Raw genomic sequence first — 27,698 nt, 5'->3', positions numbered from 1 at the left:
AGAGAGAGAGAGAGAGAGAGAGAGAGAGAGAGAGAGAGAGAGAGAGATATTGTAGGGGTTTATAACTAGGCAGCTTTCTAGAGCTGACCACAAAAATAATGTGTTCAAATCATTTCAAAAGAGTAATTTGGATCTTTTTCTCACTGCAGGCCTGTAAAAGGATTACGGGGCAATATTATGAAGGCACAGTGTTGCATGCTTCTCAGTAGCAATCAAAGGTAATGACTGTAGTGATATTAAGGTACATGTAATGAAGTGGTAGTGCAGTACTATAACAGGATTCTCCTATTTCTGTCACCATTTGGACCTTTGTTTATAAATGTTACAGCACAGAACTTCATATTGCTTTCAAGGATCTTGTCTGAGTTTTAGAGTGCACCTGTACATCCCATTTTAGTCAACGCATATTTATTTGTGTTGGTAAAAATAAATAGAAGAAGCAGGCGTAGGTGGGAGTACCCTCCACACGCCATACTGTATCCTAAAAGGCTGCATTCAAATAGCGGCACGAAATCAGATGTTTAGCTGAAGTACATTTGATCTTTCTACTGATTTATAGAGTAAAGAATCAGTTTGATCTGGTTCTGTTGTTACTGAACAAACTAAAAGAGAATTGTACATTTACAGTGTAACATAATGAGCAACACAGTACAGTACCAAAAAAATAGGCTTAAGATTCATAGTTTGTGTCATTCAAAATGAAAGTTTGAAAAATACTTTACAAATATTACCAGTTTTGTCATTCATGTGTCGTTGGTGAAGGGAAATTGGTTTATTTGGGCTAACATGACAATATTCCACCTTAAGTTACTTCAAATAAAACAATTCAATTGTCATCTGTTGAAGAAAATACATATTTTACATGCGGGTTTAGAATGGTTGAATCACAAACAATATTAAAAATGACAAAGAGCACCTCATTGTTAGTATTATTAAAAGTTAACTCAGGCTAAAAAGTTTTTCATTTGTTTAAATTTATTTGAAACAGTTAAACTGTTGTGTAACATTCAAAGATTCACCTTTAACTCCACATAACTTGACTTAAAGTGTAATCTTGAGCTGTCATGCATACCACTCCACACTACAGCTCACAATGCACCAATTTCTGTTCGGAAAAAGTCAAAAGCATCATCTTACTTTCAATACTTTCTCTCTTTAAAACAAACACACTGACCCTACACAGTCGTAACTAATTATTTTAAGGACGTTTGGCATTTATTCACGTTCTTTCAGAGTTAGATGAGAAGATACATGCCACTCTCATACCTGCATTATATGGAGCTAGAGCTGGAAGTCAATTAGCTTAGCTTAGCATCAAGACTGGAAGCAGGGGGAAACACTTAGCAAGGCTCTGACCAAAGTTCAAAAACACCCACTGGCACTTGACTCCCAGTTAAACCATAACTTTTCCATTTCGGATTAAACAAATGAGATGTGTGAGATGAATGAGCTTTGGTGGTAGGCGCTACAGAACTTTGAAAAAGAGCCACGCTATCCGTTTCCTTCTGCTTCCAGTCTTTATGCTAACATGTAGTTGCTCTTACTCGTCATCGGTGCCACCACAAAATCAGACTACACCATGCAGGTTCACCAGAAACTGCAGTAAAATGAGGTTTTCTAAAGGGACTCTGGCGCTCAGAAACACTACCACTTTTGTCCACCGGGGCCGCCAAAATCAACACAAAGTCTTCGTAGTAGTTTTAGAGTGCGGTATCAATCTTCTCATCTCACCCTCTGCAAGAAAGCAATAACTCTACCTTTAAATTGTTTTAAAAACTTGCATTCTAGCTTTGCACACTTTTGATGCTCTACACAACCTTAACTTTTAGTTGTAAACCTGGTTGAACATGTCATGCATGTCAGTGTTGCCGGATTTGACTATTGCCAAGAAGCCAAATCAAAACTTTAAACCCACTTAATAGTCATAAAAGTAGCCAGATTTAAAAGAAATTCCATTTAGGAGTCTATCCAAGTCTTTTGGGTGATGTGATATTAAATGTAAAAAGTCATCACTTATAAAGTAAGAACAGATTATTACAAGGTGTTTTACCACAGAGCTATGATGTCGTAATAGATTAATAATTGTATCAATCATAATAACTGGAGAAGTGATTGTGTAATAAGATCACCTTTTACTAAATGGGTTTGTAGATGTAAAGATGTGAAAGCTTTGATAAAGCCTGTTTGCCATTACGTCATATTTACTAGCGTGACCAAATTCCTCACGGACACTGTCGGCCCGCTTTTCTGCCTCCGTTTGATTTCCGAACTCGTGTGTGAGCAGCAGATTTGTGGATTCCCTGTGATAGAGAGGTCATAGATGATTCTAGTGCTTTTGCCTCTCAAAGAGCCGAGATCTTTGTAAAAGCAAACCCATAAAGACCCACAACCACTGGCTGTAAACAAAATGACTTCTCACTTCTGTGATGACATGCCCATTCATTTTTAAGTGAGCTGAATTTTTGATGAAAATGGAGCCACAGAATGTGTTGGGAGAAAAACTCAGCGTCTTTTCCCTCTCGGCCGTGTCTGTCTCAGCTCGTCTTTTGTCTTGATAAGAAAAAAGGCATGTGGTGAACATAAATTATCCATATGAACAATAAATTATATAGAACGATGGTTATTTTTGTGCCATGTAAAAGACTGTATACTTAAGATCCTGACTATGACTAGCAATGATTTTATTCTGGATTTCATAACACTGGCAAAAAGAAAACAACCTTTGATGGGTTCAAAAATTAGTCATATTTACTGACTTTCTTCCATTATTCATAGTTTTTTAAGAGCCTCAACTGATTTAAAATTTCTACTGCAACAGCTAAATATGCATAATTATTGCTTGATGACAGAACTCTCTGCTTCATCTGATGCATCTTTTTCTGTGGACTTATTTGGGTTCTGTAATGATTGATTTCAGTTCCCACAGAAATGCTCAAAAGCACATTTGTCTCTACACTGTCTTCTCACTATCCCCCATACTGATGCCTATTCTCTGTTGTCTTTCCAATATAGTACCAATTTATTTACATCGATTTATTTCGGTTAACAATATAATTTAGGAGGAATCCTTCCATCAGTCAAACAATGTTGCCATACAGTACAGGCAAGACGGATTGTTGATCTGGAACAACTCATCTAAAATCGTTCTGTTTTTGTTCGCTGGTCTGTAAATTGTGTTTTCCTTTTTGTTAAAATTGAAATTATGTTAAAATGTAAAAAAAATAAAAATTATAATTTAAAGAGAAAGTTATGACATTTAACAAACTTACTGTCTGATGTATTTCAACATTGTTTTGCAATTAATATTACCCAATTACCATTATATTGTTTAAATCAAGTTTTTGGCTTCTTTGTTAACCGGAAAGGGATGCGAGAATTTTTTCTTCACAAATTCAAGGTAACACTGGGTGAGTAATTGATACACAAATAATCATTTTGAGGGTGAAGTGTTCCTTTAAATAAAGCACATTTTACATTTTGTACTACCATGCCATTTGCAAGTGCCGTCATCATTTCAAGTGTTGATTGTAAAAGCGATCGCTTGTTCTTCGCCTGATCATTTTTGATTTGTGTCCCTTATTAATAGTCAACTTGTATCTGGTGTCATGTTTTTTTTCTCCAGTGAATGCTATCACAGAAACATTAAATCATGCATGCTATCTGCTGTTATATAAAAATGTACCTCAGTGGCCAGTAAAGGCGAAATTCATCACTAAAACAAGTTCCAGTGACTATCTGGGTCTGTTTACATGAACAACTCTGCACTTTTTTTTTTAAAATTTTAATTATGAATACATTTCATTTTTAGAAATATTGTGCAAAACGGAATTCATCACTATGTTCTTGACAATTTTAAAATAATGCAAGGGGCACAGCCACTATCATACCATCTGCATCACCTAGTTATGCATCACTGAATTATGCATCACCAAAGCTAAAAATGCATCGCTCTCATACATGATGTATCATTTACATGTATCATGTGTGGTTGTAGCGTTTGTGTAGAACAAATACTAGATATCCAGAAAGATGGATAACTTGCTCACTGCTGCCTTTTCATCAAGCCCATCTCTCCATGGTTTATGGGAATTATAAGCTCTGCTGAAAAATGTCTTTGAAAATCTGATTGCTTGGCCAGAGTTGTATAATTCATAATGATCCTGGCAGTTGATATAATAAGAACAGTTCATCAATTCCTTGAAGGAAATGACTGAGACTGTGTCAACATCTGTCCTTTCCCACCGTCATGGTGAAATAATGCAAATGACATCGCCGCGTGGCCTCAATCAATCAAATATGCACAATCTGCAATTTGAGGCACACGTCTATTTTATGTGACATGCAAAGAATCTCATTCAAATGATTCATCACAAACCAGTGGGTCATGCGGTTTCTATTCTCTTCCCAACAGAGATACAACTATGTTCTTCTGTTATAACACTCTCTAAAATCGAGATGAAAATCTAACCACTCGAGCTATTTTTCCATTAAAGTGCGATGGAAAAATAAATCAAACTTATGTACAAACATGGAGCTGTCAGTGTTTTCTTAACCTCCGAGTGTTCAGTGTTATGACAGCAAAATCTGGGCTACGACCTCGACGTTTCCTCTGCTAAGCGACAGGTACACCCCTGTGACAAAGGCCGGTGCGTCTTTAAGACCACGCTGTTGCTAATCCAAAAGGTGTGCCCGATGCAGCCTCAGCTATCCAAGTAATATGGATATTACTGGATTCCTGCATTTCTGCAGAGTGCACAGTTATATTGACGAGTTAACCTTCCATACCTCAAGAGAAGATGTCCTCTTTGTCCAGCTCTGGTGACGCAGGTCTAGAAATGTCAAAAAGCGGCTGCGGAGAGCCAGCACTTGATCTCCTCGCCTTGAGGAGTTGAAGTGCCTCTGTGAGTTGCGCCTCCAGACCGGACATCCGGTCATCCAGGCTCTTGAGATCGTCCTTCAGCTCCAGCTTGAGCTCCTGGAGCGACGCCTGAAGCGTTTGCTCCGGGATGGGGTAGAAGGTGTGCCTGGTCTCCGGAGGCTGGACGGGACTGCGGTCCTGGGGCGTCAAGCGGAATTCGCCCACTTTGTCCAGGCGCAGGTCACTTTTAGTGATACCGCTGTCACATGAGTCTGTCTTCTTTAGAGACATCTGTGACTCGTGCGCCTTGGTCCGTTCCGGTAAAGTCTCCATGGATTCAGCTTTGGACACTTTGTTCCAGTTGTCGGCTTTGGCCACGGACTCCTTGAAGAGACCCCAGCCTTTGATTTTGACTGGTTCATTAGCGCGGCCTCCTATCAGAGAAACGGGTACTGGTACCTGCAGCTTCGCCTTGTCTGAGGGAGGACAGTTGGGGGGTGTCGAAGATGCAGGCGTTGAAGAAGAGGGTGTTGCTGGGCTTTCCGTCACTGTGACGATGCTGGTAGTTGTGATGGCCGCTTTAGCTATCGGGATGTCCACGTACACAGGGCCCTTCTCGATATCGTGATCATCTAGTTCTGGCTTTTCGGGCACCAGGCGGGCTTCCTTCTGCTGTCGGAAGCGTTGGAAGAGTTTTCGCACCGGGTGATCCGGTGGCAAGTTCAAAGGGGCTTCATTCTTACGTCTCTGTCGCTCCTCTTCCTCTCGTTTCACATCACTGATCTTTCGGAAGACGATCTACAAGAGAATTTAAAGTTATTATGAGTAAAACACCATCATAACCATCAGGTTTGTTTTGAATGATGAAAGCACACAAGCAAATTGAATTGTTATGCCTCTTCTTTAAAATCGAATGAAGTGAAGAAATAAAAGTATAAAACCTGATCAAAGTCGTTTAGATGAGCAGGTGTATCCATCTTACTGATTGTACAGTTTGTGTGAGGAAGACTGACAACGTTTCAAAATGTGTGTGCTTTGTAAATGTCACCTTTAAAGAGGCTGGTCCCACGACACGGAGGGAGGGTTCCCATCATGCCTCTGGCTTCAGTGGGTGAAGACACACTGTTCTACTATTAGCTCATCACACAGATCACAATGAGCCTATGTCAATTAAAAGATACAAATAAAATACATTTTCTATACGTCTATGTTCTTGGGCAGTTTTTGTTTTCCCGGGCAACGAACACAAAAGCATCATTTTTTAAAAAGGGAAGCCAACATACATTTTTTTCCTCAGTCTCATAGCATCAACTTAAACCACTCAAATTTCCCAAGTCAAAAACAACCTGACACGCTCCATTTGAAGGCAGCGTTTGGCTCCTCATTCAATCTCTCTCTGCATTTCCCTGAGAGTATTGGACCCTGGTGAATAGTGTGTCTAAGGCAGCAGATGAGATTGCCTCTTTATATGCAAGCATTTCCATCTTACATGTACTCTCATGGGCAGGCTAACCTCTCTTTGAATCAAGTATAGATTGGTAGCCACACTTGAGTTGTTGATCACAGCTGTTCCTTTCTGAAGGAAGGACATCAGAGCGGCTTTAATATACTTTGGTGGTTTAATGGAACTGTGTTTTTGCATGAAGTGTAGTATTGGTTGTTTCACTGTTCATGAGCTTGTGCCCAGAGATACTTCTAATTTATAGCAAATTTACATTTTCTAAAGGATTTGTATGTTTAATATTTGATGTTCCTGGTTGCAGCTACATTTTGGGATTTCTTGCCCAAAGATAGATGATAAGAATGACACCACTCTCGTATTCAGTTAGATATGACGCCAGGAGACAGTTAGCTTACCTTGCAAAATGCTGTTAAGTGGGTACGGGTGCTTTTGGACAGAAGAGCCAGGCTAGCCGTTTCCCCGTTTTCAGTCTTTGTGCTAAGCTACGCTAACCATCACCTGGCTGTAGCTTCATATTTAACTGACAGACACTGACAGTGTTCATCAATATTCATATCTAATGCCAAGCAAAACCAGGACTGAGCATATTTCCCAAAATAGCAACCTTTTCCTTTAACATGAAACAGAGAGAGAACAATCTGTACCTGTAGAAACTGTAGAAAGAAAATCACTGTACTTCTGGGAGGCCAAGTGCAAAAATATCACGGCAATTATGGCTTGTAACCAGGATAAAAGCAGGATGATGTCCACTTAAAGTTCAAGCTCTTATTAAAAATGATGGTCTGGCCAGAGGAAAAGTAATCGTTCAAAAGGAGCTGAAAATCCAATTAACGTTGTTTTGAGAAGCAGAGAAACATATTTTTACTTTCCCTCTGTAGTGGCCCCTTTCCAGCAATTGTTCTCGTCAGTCTAATGGTAAAATGGAAATTTCTAAATATTTTCATTATTTCTATTCCGCTCATAACACATATTGTGTAAAACGTGAAGAGAATCGACTCGGTTAATACATTTATTTCTAACAAGCTCAAAGTACACAGCTGTTGTGGAAATGAGAGAATGTCTTCAGACATTTGAACTTAGTGAATTTCTCTATCTTGGTGCCGTCTGAAGAGTCACTCACCCTTTTCCGCAGGTTGTAAGTGAGCAGCAGATTCCTTGAGAAGTGGTTGGAAAACGCCGTGTAGAACTCCAGCACCTTCTGCAGGGCGTCTCGTTTAATGACGTGGAGGTCGCAGTAGGTCAGAGCTCGGACGTTGGCGCAGGCTTGAGCGAGAGTCACTTCTTTCCAGAAAACATCCCCAAATACGTCTCCCTTACCTGCGGAGAGAGGAAACTGATTAAACCAGGTGATTCGTCTAAAGAGTAAAGTAATGGAGAAATAAATCACCTGTCAATTCACTACCACTTTTTAATGTTTTATTAATTACTTAATGGCTTAAATAATGGTTGATAAATCATTTTAATGCTTTAGAAATTAGTTTTAGACCTTTTATTACAACAAATTCTGGGTTGCCAGGTTGTGTTTGCAGTTCTTAAGGCAGGTCTCCCTTTCCGAGTAAAAAAACATTTGACATTTTCATGAAAAACATATTTGGATGTTGTAATATTTATATGCGAACCTGCATTTACAAACTGCTTGTCATGTGTGAACTTCACTGCATCATGTTTGGGTTTTTTGAGACACCGCTGAAATCAAATGCATTTTTTCCAACAGGGAATTATCTGTAGCCAATCAAATGTCTCCTCCATTTTCAACCAATCACACGAGCGCACCCCCACGAGGGTTCACTACGTCATGCACAGGGTGGGACAGATAGCTTCGGTGAAATGGTCCAAATATCTGATTTGTTCATGTGTTGAAACAACTAAAAGTGGGGAGACAAGTCTGTGAAGATCCCCAAAACAATCCAAACAAAGCAAAACACAAACCACGATGTTTCATGAAACATTTGTCTCTTTAGCTCTTTAATTCATCGGAAGTCCCCAAAAACAGAAGTTCGACCACCTTCCGTTAGGAAAAGCGCAACAGGAAATCTGATAGCTTATGAAATAGCTGATGAAAGCTATTAATTATAGTATAAACTTGCAAAAAGCCTGTTAGATATTCTAAGAAACTCAAAGTATATTTAGAAGTGCTCAACATGCCGTCATTTGTGCAGCACAGTCGAAGCTGACCAGTGAGTGGTATAGAGAGAGTCACGATGTGACCATCTTTAATAACCTATGAACCATGAAGTGTTATGTTATCAACATCTAAATAAACAGCTTCTCACACCGTGTGACTGCAGAAAATATTCAAGCATTCATTTTTGGATGACAACATCTGATTACTTCTTTAAACCACAGGATGAAAAAGCTGAACACAATGCAGCCTTTAAAAAAAGTCGCAAAAGCAATAATCAACCTATCACCGTTTCCAGATAAGTTTCAATAATGAATAAACTTTGAGCTCCTGTTTGTAGAGCCGTCTGACGGATGAGGACTCAAACAGCACCAGTCTGAGGATGAATCCTTAGATGGTGTGTCTTGTTTGTGTACTTTACATGTTGTTGCAGATACAGTGCCATTAGGCTAATGAGAGTCAGTTTCATAGTAGAGACTTGATTGTGACTTCAGGCTCCATTACAGTCTGCAGCTAGGTCAATGGGTTTAGCCCGACAGTATATTGATTGTTGCAAAGAGGAACCGATGGCAGGTTATCGACGGCAAGACGGCCACAACGGTGTCTCTGGGCCTGCCAGAGCATTCCATCCATTATTCACTAAATCAATTATTTGGCAAATTAAAATTATGAAATTGTTTCAAGGAAATACTCTCCTGGGATTTAACCAGGCCAGCATAGGCAAGAAAAATTATTATTTATTGATATATAATAATTGATAAATTGATAAATAAAGATAGCCTCCATCATTAAATCACATCAAGGTGCAATGGAAGAATAACTGGGCTCGCAAATATCAGCAATGCTTCTTTCCTTATCAATGTACACTATGCGTGGGTTACTACAGTTCAGAGTACTTCATAGAGTGGGACAGGGTCTACATTATACTTCAATCAGGTCTGGTACGGTGTCATGTTACTGCCTCAGTTCTCAGGGTCTATGTGTCAATATAATCCAGACCGTATCCAAATCTTACTGAGGAGAGTCTGTGACAAACAGGATTTGTTCAATAATCTGAGTTCATGACTCAGCAGAAAAACGATCCCCAGACATCCGTTTTCACTGCAGTCAGGAAGTGAGAAAAGGAGGATTTCCAGCAACAGAAATATATTGTTACTATGCAAAACAGTTATGTTAGAACAGTACCGGAGGCGAGTGTGACAAATAAAAAAATGTACACTGTCATCCCTGACATATTTTTCGACGTTGATGTGATCTAAGATAATACATTCTGACAGCAGAGAGATACTGTAGCAGCACATCTGCATCTTAAATATTTGCTTCACTGTCACATTTTTAATTTAAGCTTCAAGAAATCAGAAAATCTGAAAACTTGAGCAGAACTGGGGCAGACCCGTTGACAGTTGGGAGGAACGGAAGCCTTGACCGCCTCTTTCATGAAATAAATATAAGCGGTGAATTGCATTTCTAATTATGTCATAAATGCTCAGTGTAATTTAGTGAAAAGACACGCACCAGGAACGGTGAAAAATGGATTGTAAACTCACCTAAAATGGCCACCACCTCGTCATCCTGGATGACCTCCAGCGATCCCGACACCACAAAGCAGAGGCTGTCCACGCTTTCACCAGCGTGGTAGATCAGGTCGCCGGGGGCACAGTGGATGGTCTGAAACTCCATGGCCAGCGCTCTGAGACACCCATCGCTGGCCAGCCGGAAAGCCGGGTGCTCTTTGAACACCTTCCGGTTGAGATGAACACAGATGTCTGCTCTCATGTCCTTCGGACAAATCTGCAACACCTGGAGAGAAACAAGAGCGGAGAGAGGAGCTGTATGAGGATTCGTCTTTCATCAGATAATGAATTAAACTTTAGAGCTGGTGGACAGTCTTCAGCTGATCAGACACGTTAGATGAAGACAACCATAGCTTGCCATCTTTCACATACATATAGATATACATGTATTATATATATATATATATATACTGTATAATTGGTAAGCTGCCAGCGACCAACTTCACTGTTCCACTTGACAGCACCAACAATGAATGTCAACATGTTTTAATGCATTAAAATGCGAGTGGAACCATTCATCACCTTTCACTGCTTATGTATAGTGTGCAGAAGGCGACGTTGCACCCAGACAGGTGATTCATTTGGTATATTGCTCGTCACCAGAGCGTAAAAGGTCACAGGTCCACTCAATTAAACATAACATCATCACTTTCTATATTTGCCTCGTTAACAGCTGTGCACATTGAACCTTTTTAAAGTCATAAAGTCAACAAACTAAACTCTTTAGTAACTTTAGAGTACTTAAGTTTTATTGTTTTATATCATTTTTGGTTGTTCAAATACAGCAGAATAGTCGGTACGTACTGATTTGAAAGCTCATTAAACAAATGTCTTAAGTATCAAATTAATTTCTGCAGTATAAGTCCGTAAATAAAAAAAATTAATCACCAGTCATCAAAAGACTTTGGTGTGTGTTTTATATAGATCACAGATTCGGAGCTTCGTTCTTTTTCAGTAGGTTTGGTAAACACTTCAACCTTATCCATTGGTTGGGACTAATTATGTCCAGTATGAATTATGTTTTATGGTGGAGTCTCACATGTCCACCCACCTCTCTGCTGTGTGCCACTGAGTGGCAGCATGTTGTTGAAGTACACCTAATCAACAGGATGCCAGGCCGTCGCAGGGCTCTGCCTTTAAAATAAATCTCTTTGAAGATGAATGTCAAGCAAAGAGGGATTATATGCCATTTTTAGACCCTTTAGTGTGGCCTGAAGCCAGACAAATAAATAAAACATAGATGCAGCGCAACCCGAACATATAAAGAGGACAGAATCAGCATCACGGTTTGATTATGACTACAGATTTGCTGGTGACAAAAATCACTGCATGAAGTCGTGTTTCCAATTTGAGGTAAAATAATACAACTTTCTCCATGATTGGATTTTGGACAGGTGGATTGAAACGAGACGCAGCGATATGAATGCCGCCTTGCTTCGAATCAATCAGAGCGACATCGGTTCAATTTATCTGCTGCCAGCTTTAAATGCTTAATTCCCACACACTGAAATCATTTCAGCATCATCTGAATTGGATAGGATGGCTGGTGATAACTGTTCCATAAACGGCATACCACTGTCTGATTTTCATAATAAGCTGCTAAATTCAGCCACAGAATAGCCTGAGAGTTTATACAAAAATGAAGAATGAAAAGATGACTTTTTTATTTTAGTGTTAGGGAGCATCAACATCATACGTTTGTGTTTGCTTTGTGGTTCTTTAGCTAACAGAAAAAACCTTAACAATATTGCAATTAACACATTATGTCAACATTGGTTTGGTTTCCAATGCTTTCCAAAAGACTTGAGGAGGATAAGAAATACCAGGATCACAACCAGTAATGACACGTTTTAGGGGAGGCATTAAAGAAGTTGCCATCTGACGCACCTTTTCAGTGTCTATTCCCCGCGACATGGACCAGGTGGAGGCGATGTAGTCCATAACTCTTTCACTCAGGCCCTTTGGCACCTGGTAGAGCTTGAGGAAGTCTCGGACGCTGTTAATCATCTCATGGTAACGATTGGTGTTGGCGTACATCTGCTGGAAGATTGTCGTCACATTACCAAAGATGGTGGCGTAAAGAAGAGCTGGGGGAAGTACAGAGAAGAAGAAGGGAGGAGTTTTATTTTGATACGACATACAGGTACCCATCAAGTTTGTAGCTGCTTGAATGGACCTGATGGTAAATTGTGTGCTAAAAAAAAACATAAAATGAATCTGTGTAAATAATCTGATCGTCTCTGGTCTGGTCTCCTTTGTTATAGGGATTAAGTGTTTGGCTCAACACCTGTAAAGTAGATGCTTTGTATTTTAATCTTGTGGGTTTTGAAAGACCTATCAGGAGGCTTATAAACACACAGTCACATTACACTCCAGTACATTTTAAGTTGGAACATGAAAAATTCCAAAACAGCATTCAGAAGCACAAAATAAATGTGAAAATCATCATCTCAGATACCTGGTTTATGGGTCATAAAGACATCCACAAACCTGATTTACAAGGATATAAAAATCTCAAAATCGTTATTTATGGGGACACATAAATCTCCAAAATGTGGTTTGAGCTTCAAAACACAGCTGGCATTAATATAATCTACATCACATGATATATCAGACCAAATGTGCAACATATATATTGTTTTATGTGGTGAGAATTTTAATCAATCACGTGGGAAATTAACAATTACTACTCATCATTCCCTTCAAATAATCCTAAAAACTTTCATCAAATAGGAAGAACAAGCTTTGTGTTAAGTGTGTGTGTGTGTGTGTGGAGGCATCCATCCTAGCATAGTTACAGCATACTAAATAAGGACATCTTTTCTTAACGTGTCTTGTGATAGAAGAATTAAAGAAAGAGTACTGCAGTGCATCTCTGAGGTGGTTGGGTGGTTGAACTGGTGCAACAGCTGGAGTGTGTGTGTGTGTGGATCAAAGCTATCAGATGTCTGCCCTATGTGAGTAGTGTTCTCTTGGCAATGGAGCCCTAATTAGCCCTGCTAGAAGGGAAGGAGAGGAAACATACCAGGCACACATTTCAATGATCCGCAGACGATGACAGTAACTTGTGTATGCGTTAGCGCGTGTTTTTTTATTTCACAGCGCACAAACAAAGACAAACTGCGCAGGGAATAATACTAATTAAAAAGCGCTCAAAACTCCTCAAGGGCGAGGACAACCATATCTTTCATCCTTTCATCCCCATCACTCACTTGTACCGCCATGTTATCACGACCAGTATGATATCACCTCAACACAAAGAACACGCTACTGTTTATTACAGATCAATACGGTCAGTACGGTCTGAGTCAATTAAATCAGATGATTTGACAATCATCCCTTTTTTTGGGGGGGGGGGGGGTTAACGAAAGTTCCGGGATGACTGCGACTGCTTCCTGAAGCTTCAGTGCAGATGGCACAACGCTCACTTCTCCGATAAACAGAAAAATGCTGCAACAAAGGAAACTCAATCTGTCCCCGTGGAGCCGAGCTTCATCTCGTCCCCAACATGCTGACGTACGCAACTTCGTCGCAGCGATTGCTCGGCATCCAACAGCTGGCTTGTTTGCGGGGTAGTCATAAGACAGTTGTCAGAAACTCAATCCCCAGGCCATCGGTTGCTATAGAAACAGGACATATGTATAGTGGCCCCGTTTCCCAGGCCCCCCCCCGTCCCTCCCAATCCCTCGTCAGCACCGATCCAGTGCTGGTGGTAAAAATAGAACAGTATCAGAGCATCCATATTTCATAGAGCACAGCCATGAACTACAGTAGATCGCATCTACAACTGAATCATCCCGAGGCTGTCTGTTTATTTTAGATATTTAGATTCGTATCTCACAATGACAAATTTCTACAAGTCTGCAGATGAGTTTTTTGCCAGTCCCCCCCCCGACAGTGTATCCTTAATTAAACCTGAGCAGCCAAAAGGTAGAAAGAGAGAGGAGAGGAGGGGACAATCGTCCTCTCGTCTCAGGGTTGAGCTGTTGGCTTGAAACAGAGGTGAGGTGTGATTGCAGAGGGATCGGAGGGAGCGCTGTGCAGAATTGATCCTGCGGTCCGTTATTGCTTGGAGGTGTTGCTCTCTGCGTGCCGTCACACATAAATGCGCCGCACACTGTATTATGAGCCACACAAGTAGAAGATTCCTCTAAAATGTTTAATATTGAGATGTGGAAAGAAGGACAAGCTGTGAGAATATGCCTCCTTCCGAGCAGATACGATGTTGTGTTAGTTAGTGGAGGCAGCTTTCTGCATTGTTATTTATGCCTGCAGCAAAACTGGTTAATGATAAACCACAACAGGTGACGGTAAATGTAATTTTAGTCCAATTTTTTCAGATACTAACGTATATGACGGCCGTTTTTGTCCAAATGCATCACTCATGTTTTACCAAAACACACACAGCCTTACAAATTAACAGCAAGCCACAGGATGTGTTAAAAAAAATGCTCCACTAAACTCCAGCCTCTGAGGAGTAGCTGTCTTATTCGCTGTTTCAGCTGCTGTTCTGAGGCATTTCAGACAGGAACCTTGTGTGAGTAAATGCATCACGCTCCAGAAAAGCTGAATAATTCAGCACAACATCACACAGAAGACCGAGGTAATGAGTCTAATGAAGGCAAGAATAACAAAGCTCCTGCTGTATGTCACAGTATAGTGGACAGACTGCAGATGACAGCAGTGTTGACGAGACAAATAAACTGGAGAAAGCTACAGCTAGTTTTTTGAAAACAATCTGAAACATATTGAATCTTTCTTATTTCTACATTGTTTAAATGTCACATACATTGCTATACTGTCTCAGGGTACTTTCGTTCTATATCGCTTCAGTTTTACCAACTATGGTAATTAATAGTTTCTCAGTATTTCCACTAGAAGCTCTTCTGTAAAACTGGTCACAACAGTGATGCTTTGAAATGTGCACACATCTGGGATTCTTTCAGTGATTCAAATAAACATTGTGTTGTGCTCACGGACAACTTAGAATATCAGAGCTTTGTAGTAGTGAGAATGGAGACGCCAGCTTCCTGTTGCAGACCCAGAAAAATAGTTAATATTGATAAATAGCGACATAAAATAGCCTCAAACTGAGTCAATCGTGGTTGCGGTCAACACCGCTGTACGACTGAGTCACACCAGAAGTGACACAGCGAAATTCATCTGCGTATTGAAACATCTGGTTTTAGAAGCTTAGTGACATACAGATCTCTTGCTAACCTGACTTATGTGTCAGCTAGAACAGACGCATGTGGATGAGTTGGTCACTACTTATTGGTTAGTGCAAAAAAAAACTCCCAAATCAGCAAATGTGAACACGATGTCAGATGAAAAGACACGTCTACAGAGGCCAGAAATTATGTTTCTCACTTTTTCAAATTTACAAAATGAATGCAATAAGAAATGAACTATGCAACCATTTATTATCAACACATGCTCACATCAAAACTCAGCCACATTCAATGTCACCTGCTACAAAAACGTAATAGCTGTATTTAACGCACGTCATCATTCAACATGTTAGTTTCAGTATGTAAACATTTGTAAACTTGAACTGTGCCGAACAATTCCTGTGCTTTAGGCTTGGAAAGGGTTTTTCAAGTGTGACTTTTTGTTCAAGGAATATACTGCGCTGTAGGTAGCAGGCAGTGAAAGTCAACAAAGGCCTATTATACTGTACATCAAATAAAAACTGCTGTCCATAGTTCTGGCACTGAACTACATTCAACCTGAGCAGCATAGTGGGAAATATTGCTCAGCTAATCATCTGTAGAGTTATATTTTCTGAACTTCGATGGCTCCATTCGTAATTCATTTATTCACCTGCTTCTGTGGACTGTGGCTTTAAAGAGCATATTCAATGTCTCATGTATCATGTATCTGCTACATTGGATGAAAGATAAAACACCTCCACTCACATCCAATCATCATCATGGCCACTGCAAAGATTTTCTCTCCATCTGTGGTCGGGGCGATGTTACCGAAGCCGATGCTCGTCAGGCTGGTCATGGTGAAGTACAGCGAGGTGATGTAGACCGAGTCTTTGTTCGGCCCGCCCTCCCACTTCCCTAAACCGCTGTCGTTGAAGCGGTACGGTGTGCCGTACGTCTCGGCCAGGATGTAGAGCCAGCTGTCCGTGCGCACGAAGTTGGTTTCTTCATTGATAACCTCGTAATCACCGATGCTGAACCTGGAGCGGGGAGAGGAGGCAACAAATAATCAGTCAGGTCGTGGACGTTTCTGTTGAAGGGGTGAATTTATCAAAAACAATCGTAGCGAGGAACTGAAAATGTGTGGTACATATTCAACATGGAAATTAAACAATACAGGAGCTATATATTTCTAATGGTGTCTTGAGTCTGAGGTTTATGTTTGTGATATTGGCCAAAGCCTCTTGTGGGATACCTGCTTGTGAACCAAAAGATTAAGCATACACGATAGCTTGCATGTTAACATTGTTTGAAGTCTTGTCGATGTGTTGTGGTTATGAATATATTACTTGAAGATGTCTTGTAATCCTGATTCATGAGGTATGGGTCAGGCGTCTGTCATGACGTGAAAATGTGTGCAACTGGTTATTTTGCATAGTTGGAAGTACATCGCGATACATAAAACATCATAAAAGTCATAATACAATAACTCGTCATTATGGCATCCGTCTGTGTTTGTACGTTCTCATAAATATAGTAAATCAATACATGATGGAAACTCAATGTTTCCACCACATTTGCTCCCTGTAGAGTAGATGATCTGCGCACCAAAAATTCACATATTAATGAGAAAATATAGTTCTCTTGAAACCACTACTACTCTTTCAGGCTTTAAGGCACTAGAAACACAGTTTTTATGTGTTAATCACAGTGAAGGCAGTCTATCACAACTTGTTATGTAATTCATATGCATAAGTAATTATGCAATCAACATTTACTTTATATTTTTAAGTTAAAGCAAAAACTTGTCTATTGCCACCAATAAAGAATAAATGTGTCGAACATACCAAATGCATGCCAGCCAGTGAGCGGCCAGTCCAAAAACACACACCAGCAGGACCAGCACAGCCGCCCCGTACTCAATGTAGTGATCCAGTTTACGGGCAACCCGACCCAGACGGAGAAGCCGGACCACCTTAAGCGAGCTGAACAGACTGCTGATCCCCTAAAACAGGAGTGAAAGAAACACAGAGAGACACAAAGAGAGGCGGACATCAGAAACAATACTCACACAAGACAAAAACTATCATTTATATATTAAATGAAAAAGTTGAAATACTGGAATTGTTACTTTCTATTTGTGATTTAAATTGAATGTTACACCTGAAATTATATTAATACCAAGATGATGCTGATTTGATACATAGTAACACTTAAAGTCCCCGTTATTTAGCACTATATTAAAAGTTATTAAACTGTTTATTACACCCTATTATGTAGTTGTATGTAGCTAAGAAGACATTTATAAGTGTTTATTAATGTGCAGTGTTTATCAACAATTAAACAATTGACCCATGTAGGCATATAATACATAATTAAAGCTGTGTTTTGCTAAATTATCATTCATTATACGTTTAATCACAAGACTCTAATGGGTCCCCACAGCAGGAGCTATAGTTATTGACAAATATATTTCAAACAGTTATATATGTTTACTCATTTGTAATGGTTAAATTAAAAAACTTCAGTTAGCAAACCTCAGCCGAATATCACACAAACTGTCACGATTATCTGCCTTAATCCGCTTTCACTTTAAACTTCTGTATTCATCATATTAAAGTATCAATGAAACTGTGCACATTAAGTATGATGAAGTTATGCACCTCAGTGTTTGCTCAGGGTCTTAATTACACACCAGATATTGAACAAAAAACACATTATATCAGAACACTTCAAAGCATTTTAAAGAATCAATATGAAAGTGTGTGAACCTACAGCAGATGTGATGTGAAGAGAACAGTAACCACAAACAAGACGGGGAGAAAACACAAGATTCAAAGAGGGAACATATGCTGACTTGATTTGAAAAACATTCCCGTACAATGTGATGAGATTTTACAACTTCTAGCCGTTACATAACCAGCAGCGAAATGTCTACTCAGCAGCGAAATGTCTACTCAGCTTAACCGAATATATTGAAACACCCACTCAAAACAGACAATTGCAGTCCCATCAGTTTGCTGCTGGTACTCTCTCTGTGTGTGTGTGTGTGTGTGTGTGTGTGTGCGGGCGCGCAGGGTTATTGATCTGCTAATGTGCTGTGGTCTGCAATGCGCGTACAACTGCAGCACTGGCTGTCACTTGATCTGATCTAGCTGCCTGCCAGACACCTCAGCTTCCCTCAAATCACTTTACAGACCTGAGCTCCAACAGAATTCGATAATCAGTGCAATCGTGTTTTTGAGTTCTGCTGCAAACTCTGCGAACACAAGTTGGGAGAAAAGTTCATCACTCAATAGACATGAAATAGATTATAGATATTTCATTGAAGGGATAGATGGACATTCCTGGAAATATGCTTATTTGCCAAGAGTTAAATGAGATGTTTGTACCTTAAATGTGAAGCGAAATCAGTTAAAAAAATACTCCTACAGCATCTTCAAAGCTCATTAGATAACATGTTTTTGACGTGAGGACTGAATCGGCTCTCAAGCAGCTTTAATGACGCCGTTGTCCATTTTCAAATGGTACTGGAGAACATAATCTGATAGATGTTATCTCCTGGCACTGAAAAGCTTCAGCAAGGAAACAAAAAAAACCAAGCGGCACAAATCTTAACTTGTTTTCTGTGACATTTATTTCATGCGTTGATGCTTCTGCTGTCGTACTCTCATTGAGCCCCACAGCTGAAATGTTGGGGCAAGAATAAATGTCACAGGAAACGTTTGAGCGTGTGACTATTGCTGTTGAAGCCTGTTCGTCAAAGTGTCTACACGCAAAAATAAAAAACACAAAACTGTCATATCATCATATTCTAATCAAACTGAAGCCTACTTGAGTGACAGCTCGGTGGTTCCAATTCTTCCCATCGCGTCCCATGCATGAATACAGGCAGAAGAGGGGGGGGGGGGAGGCCATGCAAACAGAACGGATGAAAAAGAAGAAAAACAAAAACGAAGCACAAGTAAGAGAGAAGACACTTGATCAGTAGTAAGCGATGAATAAACACATGACAAATTCAATACTCAACCAAGGCTTCAAATTAAAAGGAAACATAAAACCTTCTCTGTGTTTGTACAGCATGACCAAAGCATGCACCATTAACTTTCTGCAGCAACATTAAGTGGTTTCATCTGCTGTTGTTTTGAGTTATCGGTCATTAGAAAGTGAAATGACACGACGTCTGTGGTTCAGTCAGTCTCGAGGTAACGTACGCCACTTTAAGATTGCCAAGAACAACTTTGACAGCCGCTTCTCGTTAATGATCTTACCCTCCCTATTTGGAAACCTGTGTGGGGTAAAACAGCCATCAAAGTTATCCATGTCAGTCGTTAAGGTCTGTAGCAGCAGCAAGATGTTTCGGCTCCCGCTTTAATAACACGGGCGATTGTTTACCCGCTCTCATTTACCCTTGCCATGGATTGCCTCAGAGCAATTTGGAGCAATTTGGAGTCACTGAGTTGTTGCAGAGACACACTGCAAGATGATCATCTTTCATGTTGGTTTACAGCCAGTGGGTCCTCACTCTTATCGTAGACTAAATGTACACTTGAACCTCACAGAAAACTGTACTGTAAAGTGCAGGCATGCAACTAAAAATCTGTTTCACTTTGGTTGATTTTCTTTTCAACTACAGTCAATTCTATAAAATGTCAGAAAATAGTGAAAATGTGGTGTAACGCATGCGCAGTGTAACTGGAGCTGTTATTTTGGTGGGTTATCGCAGACGGGGCTTTAAGGTCTTTTATTAAAGATCTTTTCAATAATTGTAATTCTCACCAATAGGCCACTATGACACCCTCCCCGCTGACGCCTCAGTGAAACAAATCAATCACCCTTAATGATACGATTGTGGCAGCTACTGAGCCTACTGTAGTTTTTATTTCATTTTTTACATCTAGTAGCGCTATGGGAGTTTTTAAGTGGAGTGGAAATATTTTCACACTATCCCACTGATCTCCAGGTGTCGGTAACACGCCAACATATGCAGTAATGCACCAACAAAGGCATGAAAGAAGAAGACTATTAACAGCTAAACATGGATGTAAACAACACAGGTCAAGAAAAATCTGCTTTGCAAATGTTTTATGAGGAGGGAAATGCTTTCGCTTTTCAACACAGAGGCCTTCGTTAGACATCAACGATACAACAACAAAAGCAAACCGGCAGAATTTGTCTCCCAAAAGTAAAAGTGTGGCTCTTTTTAACAGGTGTTGTACAACAACACACGAGTAATACAGACAATTTAATTCTAGAAAAATTAGTTCATTTTCGTTGATAATACTAAAAAGATGAAATGACACCAGCCATATCTTTTACATCACACAAGGTTGTAGTTTTTCCCTCCTGCTGACCCCCCACTGCTTCTGCTCCAGCCACTTGAACTTGTCAGCATTTAGGATGCTGAAACGTTGAAAGACTAGAAAGGGGACAAAAATGCTGGACTTGCAAATACAACCCTGTGCTCGCGGCCCATCAACAAGCTTTTCTTTTTTTTAAAAGCATTTCATATTACCTCGTATTGTGTGTGCGGCCCGACAGCCTCTGAGAGCCGACATACATTGTGCTGCTCTCTGTGACGCACCATGCCGTTTAACGCTTTCACAGCAGTTTACATGCCCAATAACACACACACACACACACACACACGATGCATTATTACAATGAAAACCGGCATGTGCAGGACCCCGAGGCTCCATTTAATCAATGTGTGTGTGAACATTTGGAGCCGATTCAGAAGCTGTGGTTGCATCATAAAAAGATATTTTTTAATCAGTTGCAGCTAGAGATAAAACTACTTCGTAAATAGATTTAATCAGTAAACATACAATATTTAACATGTAAGCATTCTGTAAAGTTATTTCCCCCCTAAATTAAACAAATGTAGGCGAGCATTGTTATGTCATAACTGACTTTTTCCTCTTTACAACAAAACTGAGACATTCAGTAAACCTTTAAACACAACTGTACAATCTAATTTATTCATATAAAGTAGATGGTTAAAATAATTCATCCGGTTAAATGTGAATGACTCAAAATGGTCGTTTGGTAAGACAACATACCTTAGTTTTAATCACAGCGCATGATCCAGTCCTTTTGTTAGCTGTCATTAGGTGTTAATGGTTTGCGGACATCAGTGACACAGCGGAGCGCTGACGAGTGCCTCAGATTATAAATGCAACTCCCCTTCCCCAATTAAATCCAATTATCTCAAGATCCTGTGATATCTCTCCGGCAAACACTCCTCATTACGGTCAGACATTATTGAATTCACAAACAAGCATATTATTATGTTGCTCATTCGCCGTCACTATACAAAACAACAACCAGTGAACAGGACGTGATTGTCACCGTCATGTCATTATTGAGTTCCTGCGTGGAAACCTAATAACCTGTCAATCACCTAAGAAACGTAAAATAAGTACATCTATCTTTTACTGTATTTGTAAAGAAGCAGACACTATTTGCTATTGATTTGCTGATTTACTGTATATTTCTCAAAGTTGGGAACCCACCTCCATTTTAGCGGAGGTGATAGGCCTGGCTACACCATATCCACCGCAGATATATCAGATTGAAACTTACCGCAAAGTTACATTAACGTTTCAAATTGCCTGTTATGGCCAACCAACAGTCTAAAACGCCAAAATATTTGTTTACAATCACCTAAGACGAAGAAAACAGCAGACCACCGCACTCACCTCATCTACATTCTCGAAGGCGTTGATGACGTCGTACGGCAGGCAGGACAGCAGGTCGATAACAAACCAGGTCTTCAGGTAGTTCATTCGGATCAGTTTGGGGTCTGAGATGACCTCGCCGGCGGGTCCGACGAACGTGGTGTGGAAGTTCAAAACGATGTCCACCAGGAAGATGACGTCCACGATGCTGTCCACCACCAGCCACGTCACGTTGTTCTGCTTCGTCTTGAAGGAGACGTTGTAGGGAACCATGATGGCCGTGTAGAAGGTGAGGATGAGGATGACCCAGTCCCACGTGGTCTTGAAGAGGCAGTAGTGCAGGATGATGTGAGGAGGGGTTTTGGGGGTCTCCTGTTTGTACTGAGGTAGGATATCTGAGCCGAGCTGCAGTACCTAACAAAAACAGCCAGTCAGCTAAACCCAGATGGATGAATAAATATACAAAGAGGGAGGCCAAAAAAAGACTGTAGCTTGGAGCTGAAATGACGTCGTCCTGACTAACTATAGCTCACCTGCTCATAGGAAGAGCTGTAGACATGATCTAAAAGATTCCTCTGTCCAGAGTTTGTTCTCAGGTATACAGTGCTTATATTTACTGAATTTAAATCAGAAATAGAAATCACATATATTCCTCCGTACCTCAGCTAAGCGGGAGTGCTTGTGGACATTCTCTCCTTTGTGAACTGTGGGCTGCAGCTGTTGTATGACTCCTCTACTGCTTGTTAGAGCTCGAGTCAGTCGGGCAAACTTTCCCCAGCCTGAGGATTACAAACAGGTAAAGTATGCACAATCATTTAGAGCAGTAATAAGCCATTAACAACATGTCCATTTAGGTTTTTAATACCATATTATACTTTTTCTGCATTTTTATCCTACTCTTAAATTATCTTTCTTGTATATTCAAGAACTTTTAACTGCTGCTTACTGATCCATAAATAATTATAATTGTTAACCAGTCGATTAAAAGAGCATTCAATCAATTAAACATTACATTCCTGTAATATTTTGTCATTGACCGTTTCAGAAAGAGAATCAAAATCAAAGCAGCAGAACCAGAAATATCATCTTTTTCATTCCAAACACATGGTTGAGTTTTTTTTGAGGGCAATTTAAAGCAGTTTCCCTTCAACTCTACTGAGCTTCATAGCATCTATCAGCTGAGGTCTTTATTTTCTGGGCTGCAGCTTTTGTGTTTTACTTCACTTTCACTGATCTCATCATTCTTGGCTGCAGTGGGCAGCTGTTTTCTGTAAATAAAATAAAACAAATCTGTTAAAAAAAAAAGTGGTGGAGACTAAAAACAGAGCTGTGTAAAAAGTTCACCATAAAAGGTGATAATATGTCAATGTTCTGTATACAGCTTGTGTCTGATGCCAAGAAAATCTGTTATTGTAGGTTTAAAATACTTGGTTGAGGTTAAAAAGAGAGACTGCAGGTATGAGTAAACAGTGAGGACAATTCCTAACCTCGCTTATGTGGGCCGCTACATTATTTATCTTTGTAGGATTCTTCACCTTCAGTCCCTCTCTCCTACTCAGGCAGCACAAATCAATGCTTGTTATTGATTGATTGTTGGAAAGAGGGCTAGAGCTAAAGCTTTACTAATGCGACATGCTTTACATCAGAGCGCTACCTGTTGATGCTCAACTACAATCTCAGTTTCATGATAATTTCCCATCCTATATTCGTCACTGGTGCTCGTTTGTAGTTGCACTGATTCATGTTCTATTTTGGCTCGTCTTCAGCAGCTGTACAGTCCAATGAATCATTTGTTGTGTTGTGTGCCGATAGACATCATGATGGGTATTTGACTGAGTGGGTGTTTGCCAGAGCAGATGCACAATGCACAGGGTCGGATGGCGATCGCTGGCAGAGTAATGTTACCTCTGCCTCTCTCGTTATATTATCTCTGTATAAGTTTTAGGATGGATCTAATGTACTGTATTTCTTTCTATTTGAATCACTCCAGAGTGGAATTGACTTTCATTGGCAGCGTCATAAAAATACATTATTTTTGATAGAAGGTGTGAAGTTGAACAAACTAAATTTGCTGCCACTAACCTTTAGAGGAATCGTCTTCAATGGGCTGTTTAAAGGCTGTGATGTCACTGAATGTGCAAAGAAACAGGACCACTTTCTCTTGTTCGTTTCGAATGGGAGCAATCTTCACAAAGAACCAAACAGGTGTCCCTGAAAGTATGAAAAGAACACACACACACACACACACACACACATACTTAGCTGCATCATCTGCTTATTTTTAGAGGAAATCTCATTTGCATACTGTAAACTGAGATGTTCTGGACTTGCAAAACTTTCAATGTTTTCCTGTAACACCTGCAAGCAGAGGGAGGGTATACCTGCTAGTGGAAGCAAACATCTTTTTCTGGGGAAGGTTTCTCTGGCTCTCAACAATTAGCACATTTCTACAGAGGTAGAAATGTTCTGGGCTGCCTTTGAACTCAACTATGTTACAGGAACTCTGAATAGATTTGCACGACAAGAGAGTGGAAACAAATTTTACTCTTTTCCTGACGTGAGACTCGCTACTTACGGTTTTTCTTGTACATCAGTATTTCAAACGAATTCATCTCATAATTCTCGAATGTTAGTCGCACTTTTTCCGTTGTGTCCTTGTCCGTGAGCTCCCCGTACATGAAGCTGGAAGACACAAGGGGAGAGAAAACAATTTGAATATTGAATAGGCAGGGGCACGTTGGACGAGCGAGCTCGGTTCTTGAACGAGTGTGATGAGGAAGGCTTGAATGTGTGATCGTCGTAATGCGTTGGTTGCTAAGTATTCGCTGGTTTCAAGGATTAGTCCTGTTCTCCAATTTCTTAAGATGGCAACTTCTTATGCTTTATGCATGGTTTCCTCTTAAATTCAACGGTATATTTTCAAGCAAAAAAAACAAAAACCCAAAATGATATGCAGTTAATCAGGCTTACACCTAAACTGTGCAGACCAGATTCCTATTTATAGACCTCTCGGTGTGTACACTGCAAAATTAGGCTGTATCAAATATAGGGTAGAAGTAGAATAAAACTCATTGAAATGAATCCTGAAAGCATTAAATAAAGATGAATGCAGCCCACTGTCTAATTGTCCAAATGCAGTATCTCTCAAAAACAAATTAAACCGGAAGATGGGTCAAGCAACCATGAGCACATTAAACCGCGCTGCAGAGACATTCATCTCACCTTGCTTGTTACTGCCACACTCAGTAACAGCCTGTTCCAGCACGATCTAAATATAACTTGGAGTTTGTTATGATATAAAAAAGGGAAGGCTAAATTTAATGAGACTACATCCTGACGCTGCAGAGACTTTTCAGACCAGTGCTTGATGTAATATCACTGATGAATGTCCTCTCTTCTTCTTCTTCTTCTCTCTTCCTCTGAGCCAGGAGGAATGTGAAAGAAAATAATATTCCTCAACCGACTATCGTCATGCGTGAAAAATTCCCACATGTTTGTCACTGTATGTTTACAGGATCCAGTATAGAACAAAAAAAAAAATACGCATAATTGAGGCGACACAGAACACGGTAAGAGCAGCTGAGATGGAAATAATATCTTTGATCCACACACGTCTGCTGCAAAAGAGGCTCGGATATTAGATGCAGCACTCTGGGGAGATGAGCATACATTTTATGTTTGAGTCATCCTCAAAAACATCAGACATCCAAACTCTGTGAATGTTTTATGGCCTCATAATCAGGCTCAAGGAGATGTTTAACAGAAAAAAAGACCAAAATGTTTAAAACAGACAGAGGTATGAATAACAATGAAAGGGGGGTAGTGATACCTATTGAAACTACTTATCATGAACCAACTAACCCACATTTTAAAACGGTACAAGTCATGTATAATGTCAAAAACCTTCATCTGAAAGTAAACAAATGTTTTTCAAACAGACGGCCAATATCATGTGGGGAATGTTAATGATTTATAGTCAAAGAGTTAGGACTCATGTAAAACTAGGATTACCGTCTCACGGTTGTATGCCTCCGCCAACCAGTCAAGTTGCCGTTTACATCCATGTCTGTCCTAAACGTCACCACTTCATCATTTTATCCTCTTAGACATCCGTGTAAATTGTCATAATTAGCATTTCAACTATTGAGTTATTGCCTAAAATGGGTTTTGTGAGGTAAAAGTGACATTTCTCATTACTGTGTCTTAAATATATATGCTATACCCAAATGCACTTGTTGGAGCCAAAGACTGTATATATAGATGAACAACGTATCTCCACTTCTTCCCAGCTAAGCTAAAATATTCCAGATACAGGAGCTGCCATCTTGTGCTTTTGCTGTCATTCGTAAATCAACTTCCCAGCACCAACACTTGAATAGCCCTCATAGGCCTGCATCCAGAGTTATTTTCCTTCCTCTGTTAATGTGAACGAGGCCGAGGACCGAGGGCTGGACCGAGGGCTGGGCTCCTTCATTGGGCTCCTGAGTGTGCTTGCTCTATGGGCCCATGGATGCGGAAGATCGGCGGAACTTTTTTTGATGCATTTATAGGAATGAATGTATCCAATTCTCTTTATACCTCCAGGCTGGAGCCGGGGTATATAAGTCCCGCCCACACATCCGCCCAAGCCAATCAGGATCCGAGCACAGGCACAGCTTTACAGCGTGAGCCACCTAGCTGCTACATTAACACCCCGGTAGCTGTTTCACTCTAAAGACACAACAAACAACCAACCGATATATCTTTAGAAATACCTTTATGATCATTGATGCATGTTGTATAAGACAGAGTTGTGATTCGTGCTTCAGAAACATCATATGTGTCTGCTAACACTGATGAACACACATGGAGCTGTCATTTACAGCCGTCAATCATGATGTCACACCCCCTTTTTATAACAAATAATATTGTCAAACACCAGTCTAAACAGATATGTCTTGAGCTGCTTTTTGAATGAATTCATGGAATCAGCAAAACGTAGATGTGCAGGCAGAATATTCCACAACCTTGGTGCTACGCCCTCAAAAGCTGGGTCACCTCGGGTCTTAAGGCGAGTGCGTGGCACAGACAGATAATTTAACACGTTTGACCTGAGAGTGGTGTTGCTGAGAGGGTGGGTGAATAAGGGTGAAGTAGTTCAGCTACATATGCGGGAGTCTGACCGTGTAGTGCAAGTGAGAGTGAGCATTTTAAAGTGGATCAGATACTCTACAGGGAGCCAGTGAAGGGATCGGAGTATGGGGGTGATGTGAGACCGTCGATTTGTCCCAGTGAGTAATCTGGCAGCAGCATTTTGGATTACCAGCAAACGGTTAAGAGCAGATGCACTGCGTGAGGAGAAATATGCTTTACAATAATCAACGCGTGAAGAGATAAAGGCATGTATGACTGTGGACTCTATGTATGGGTATGTTTACTTGATTAATTACTGTTTCACTTCCTATAAAAATGTCATTCTTATTTTCACAACACCTTTGGGTCTAGCTGTTGCATCCAGTAAATACTACAAAGGCTTATTCACTTGCTGAATAGTTAATTGACTGAAATGTATGGTATTATTTATACATATTAAACCAATTGCATTTAAACTATTTACATGTTTTCTATTGGATCTCAAATAAAGTCAGAAGATTTTCCTTCCTGTTACAAACGCATGACTTCACTCCATCTAGCAACCTAAAAATAGACCTATGACAAATCGGCATACACACGGTTCAATATTTGTATTGGCAAGTGTTCTGAAGCTTATGCTTAGGGGACCCGAGGGTCTAAATCAGTAATAGCCACAGTGCTGGCTGAGACACACTGCATCTCCCACAACAAAAGAAATCTCCCACGGTTTTTAAAATCTG

General features: G+C 40.2%; 1 protein-coding gene across 3 annotated transcripts in view; it reads right to left on the bottom strand.

The window, feature by feature from the left end:
• Positions 1–2,362: 2,362 nt before the first annotated feature.
• kcnh1a (potassium voltage-gated channel, subfamily H (eag-related), member 1a) overlaps positions 2,363–27,698 on the bottom strand; it is a 33,354-nt gene continuing 8,018 nt past the window's right edge. For 2 of the 3 annotated variants that reach the window (XM_031876502.1, XM_031876519.1), the window contains 10 exons: positions 24,422–24,528; positions 23,929–24,057; positions 22,507–22,625; positions 21,868–22,260; positions 17,014–17,171; positions 15,935–16,206; positions 11,904–12,103; positions 9,990–10,242; positions 7,441–7,637; positions 2,363–5,656 (listed from right to left, as the gene is read on the bottom strand). In XM_031876502.1, coding sequence (XP_031732362.1) covers positions 4,787–5,656; positions 7,441–7,637; positions 9,990–10,242; positions 11,904–12,103; positions 15,935–16,206; positions 17,014–17,171; positions 21,868–22,260; positions 22,507–22,625; positions 23,929–24,057; positions 24,422–24,528 — 2,698 coding nt within the window. In that variant the 3' untranslated portion in view covers positions 2,363–4,786. The remainder of the gene's footprint in view (positions 5,657–7,440; positions 7,638–9,989; positions 10,243–11,903; positions 12,104–15,934; positions 16,207–17,013; positions 17,172–21,867; positions 22,261–22,506; positions 22,626–23,928; positions 24,058–24,421; positions 24,529–27,698) is intronic. The other variant, XM_031876510.1, reaches the window with a different exon arrangement.

The sequence above is a fragment of the Anarrhichthys ocellatus genome, unplaced genomic scaffold (assembly GCF_004355925.1).
Source record: "Anarrhichthys ocellatus isolate YVR2014 unplaced genomic scaffold, GSC_Weel_1.0 scaffold3, whole genome shotgun sequence".
Lineage (NCBI taxonomy): Eukaryota > Metazoa > Chordata > Actinopteri > Perciformes > Anarhichadidae > Anarrhichthys > Anarrhichthys ocellatus.
This window is presented reverse-complemented; position numbering and strand designations above follow the sequence as displayed.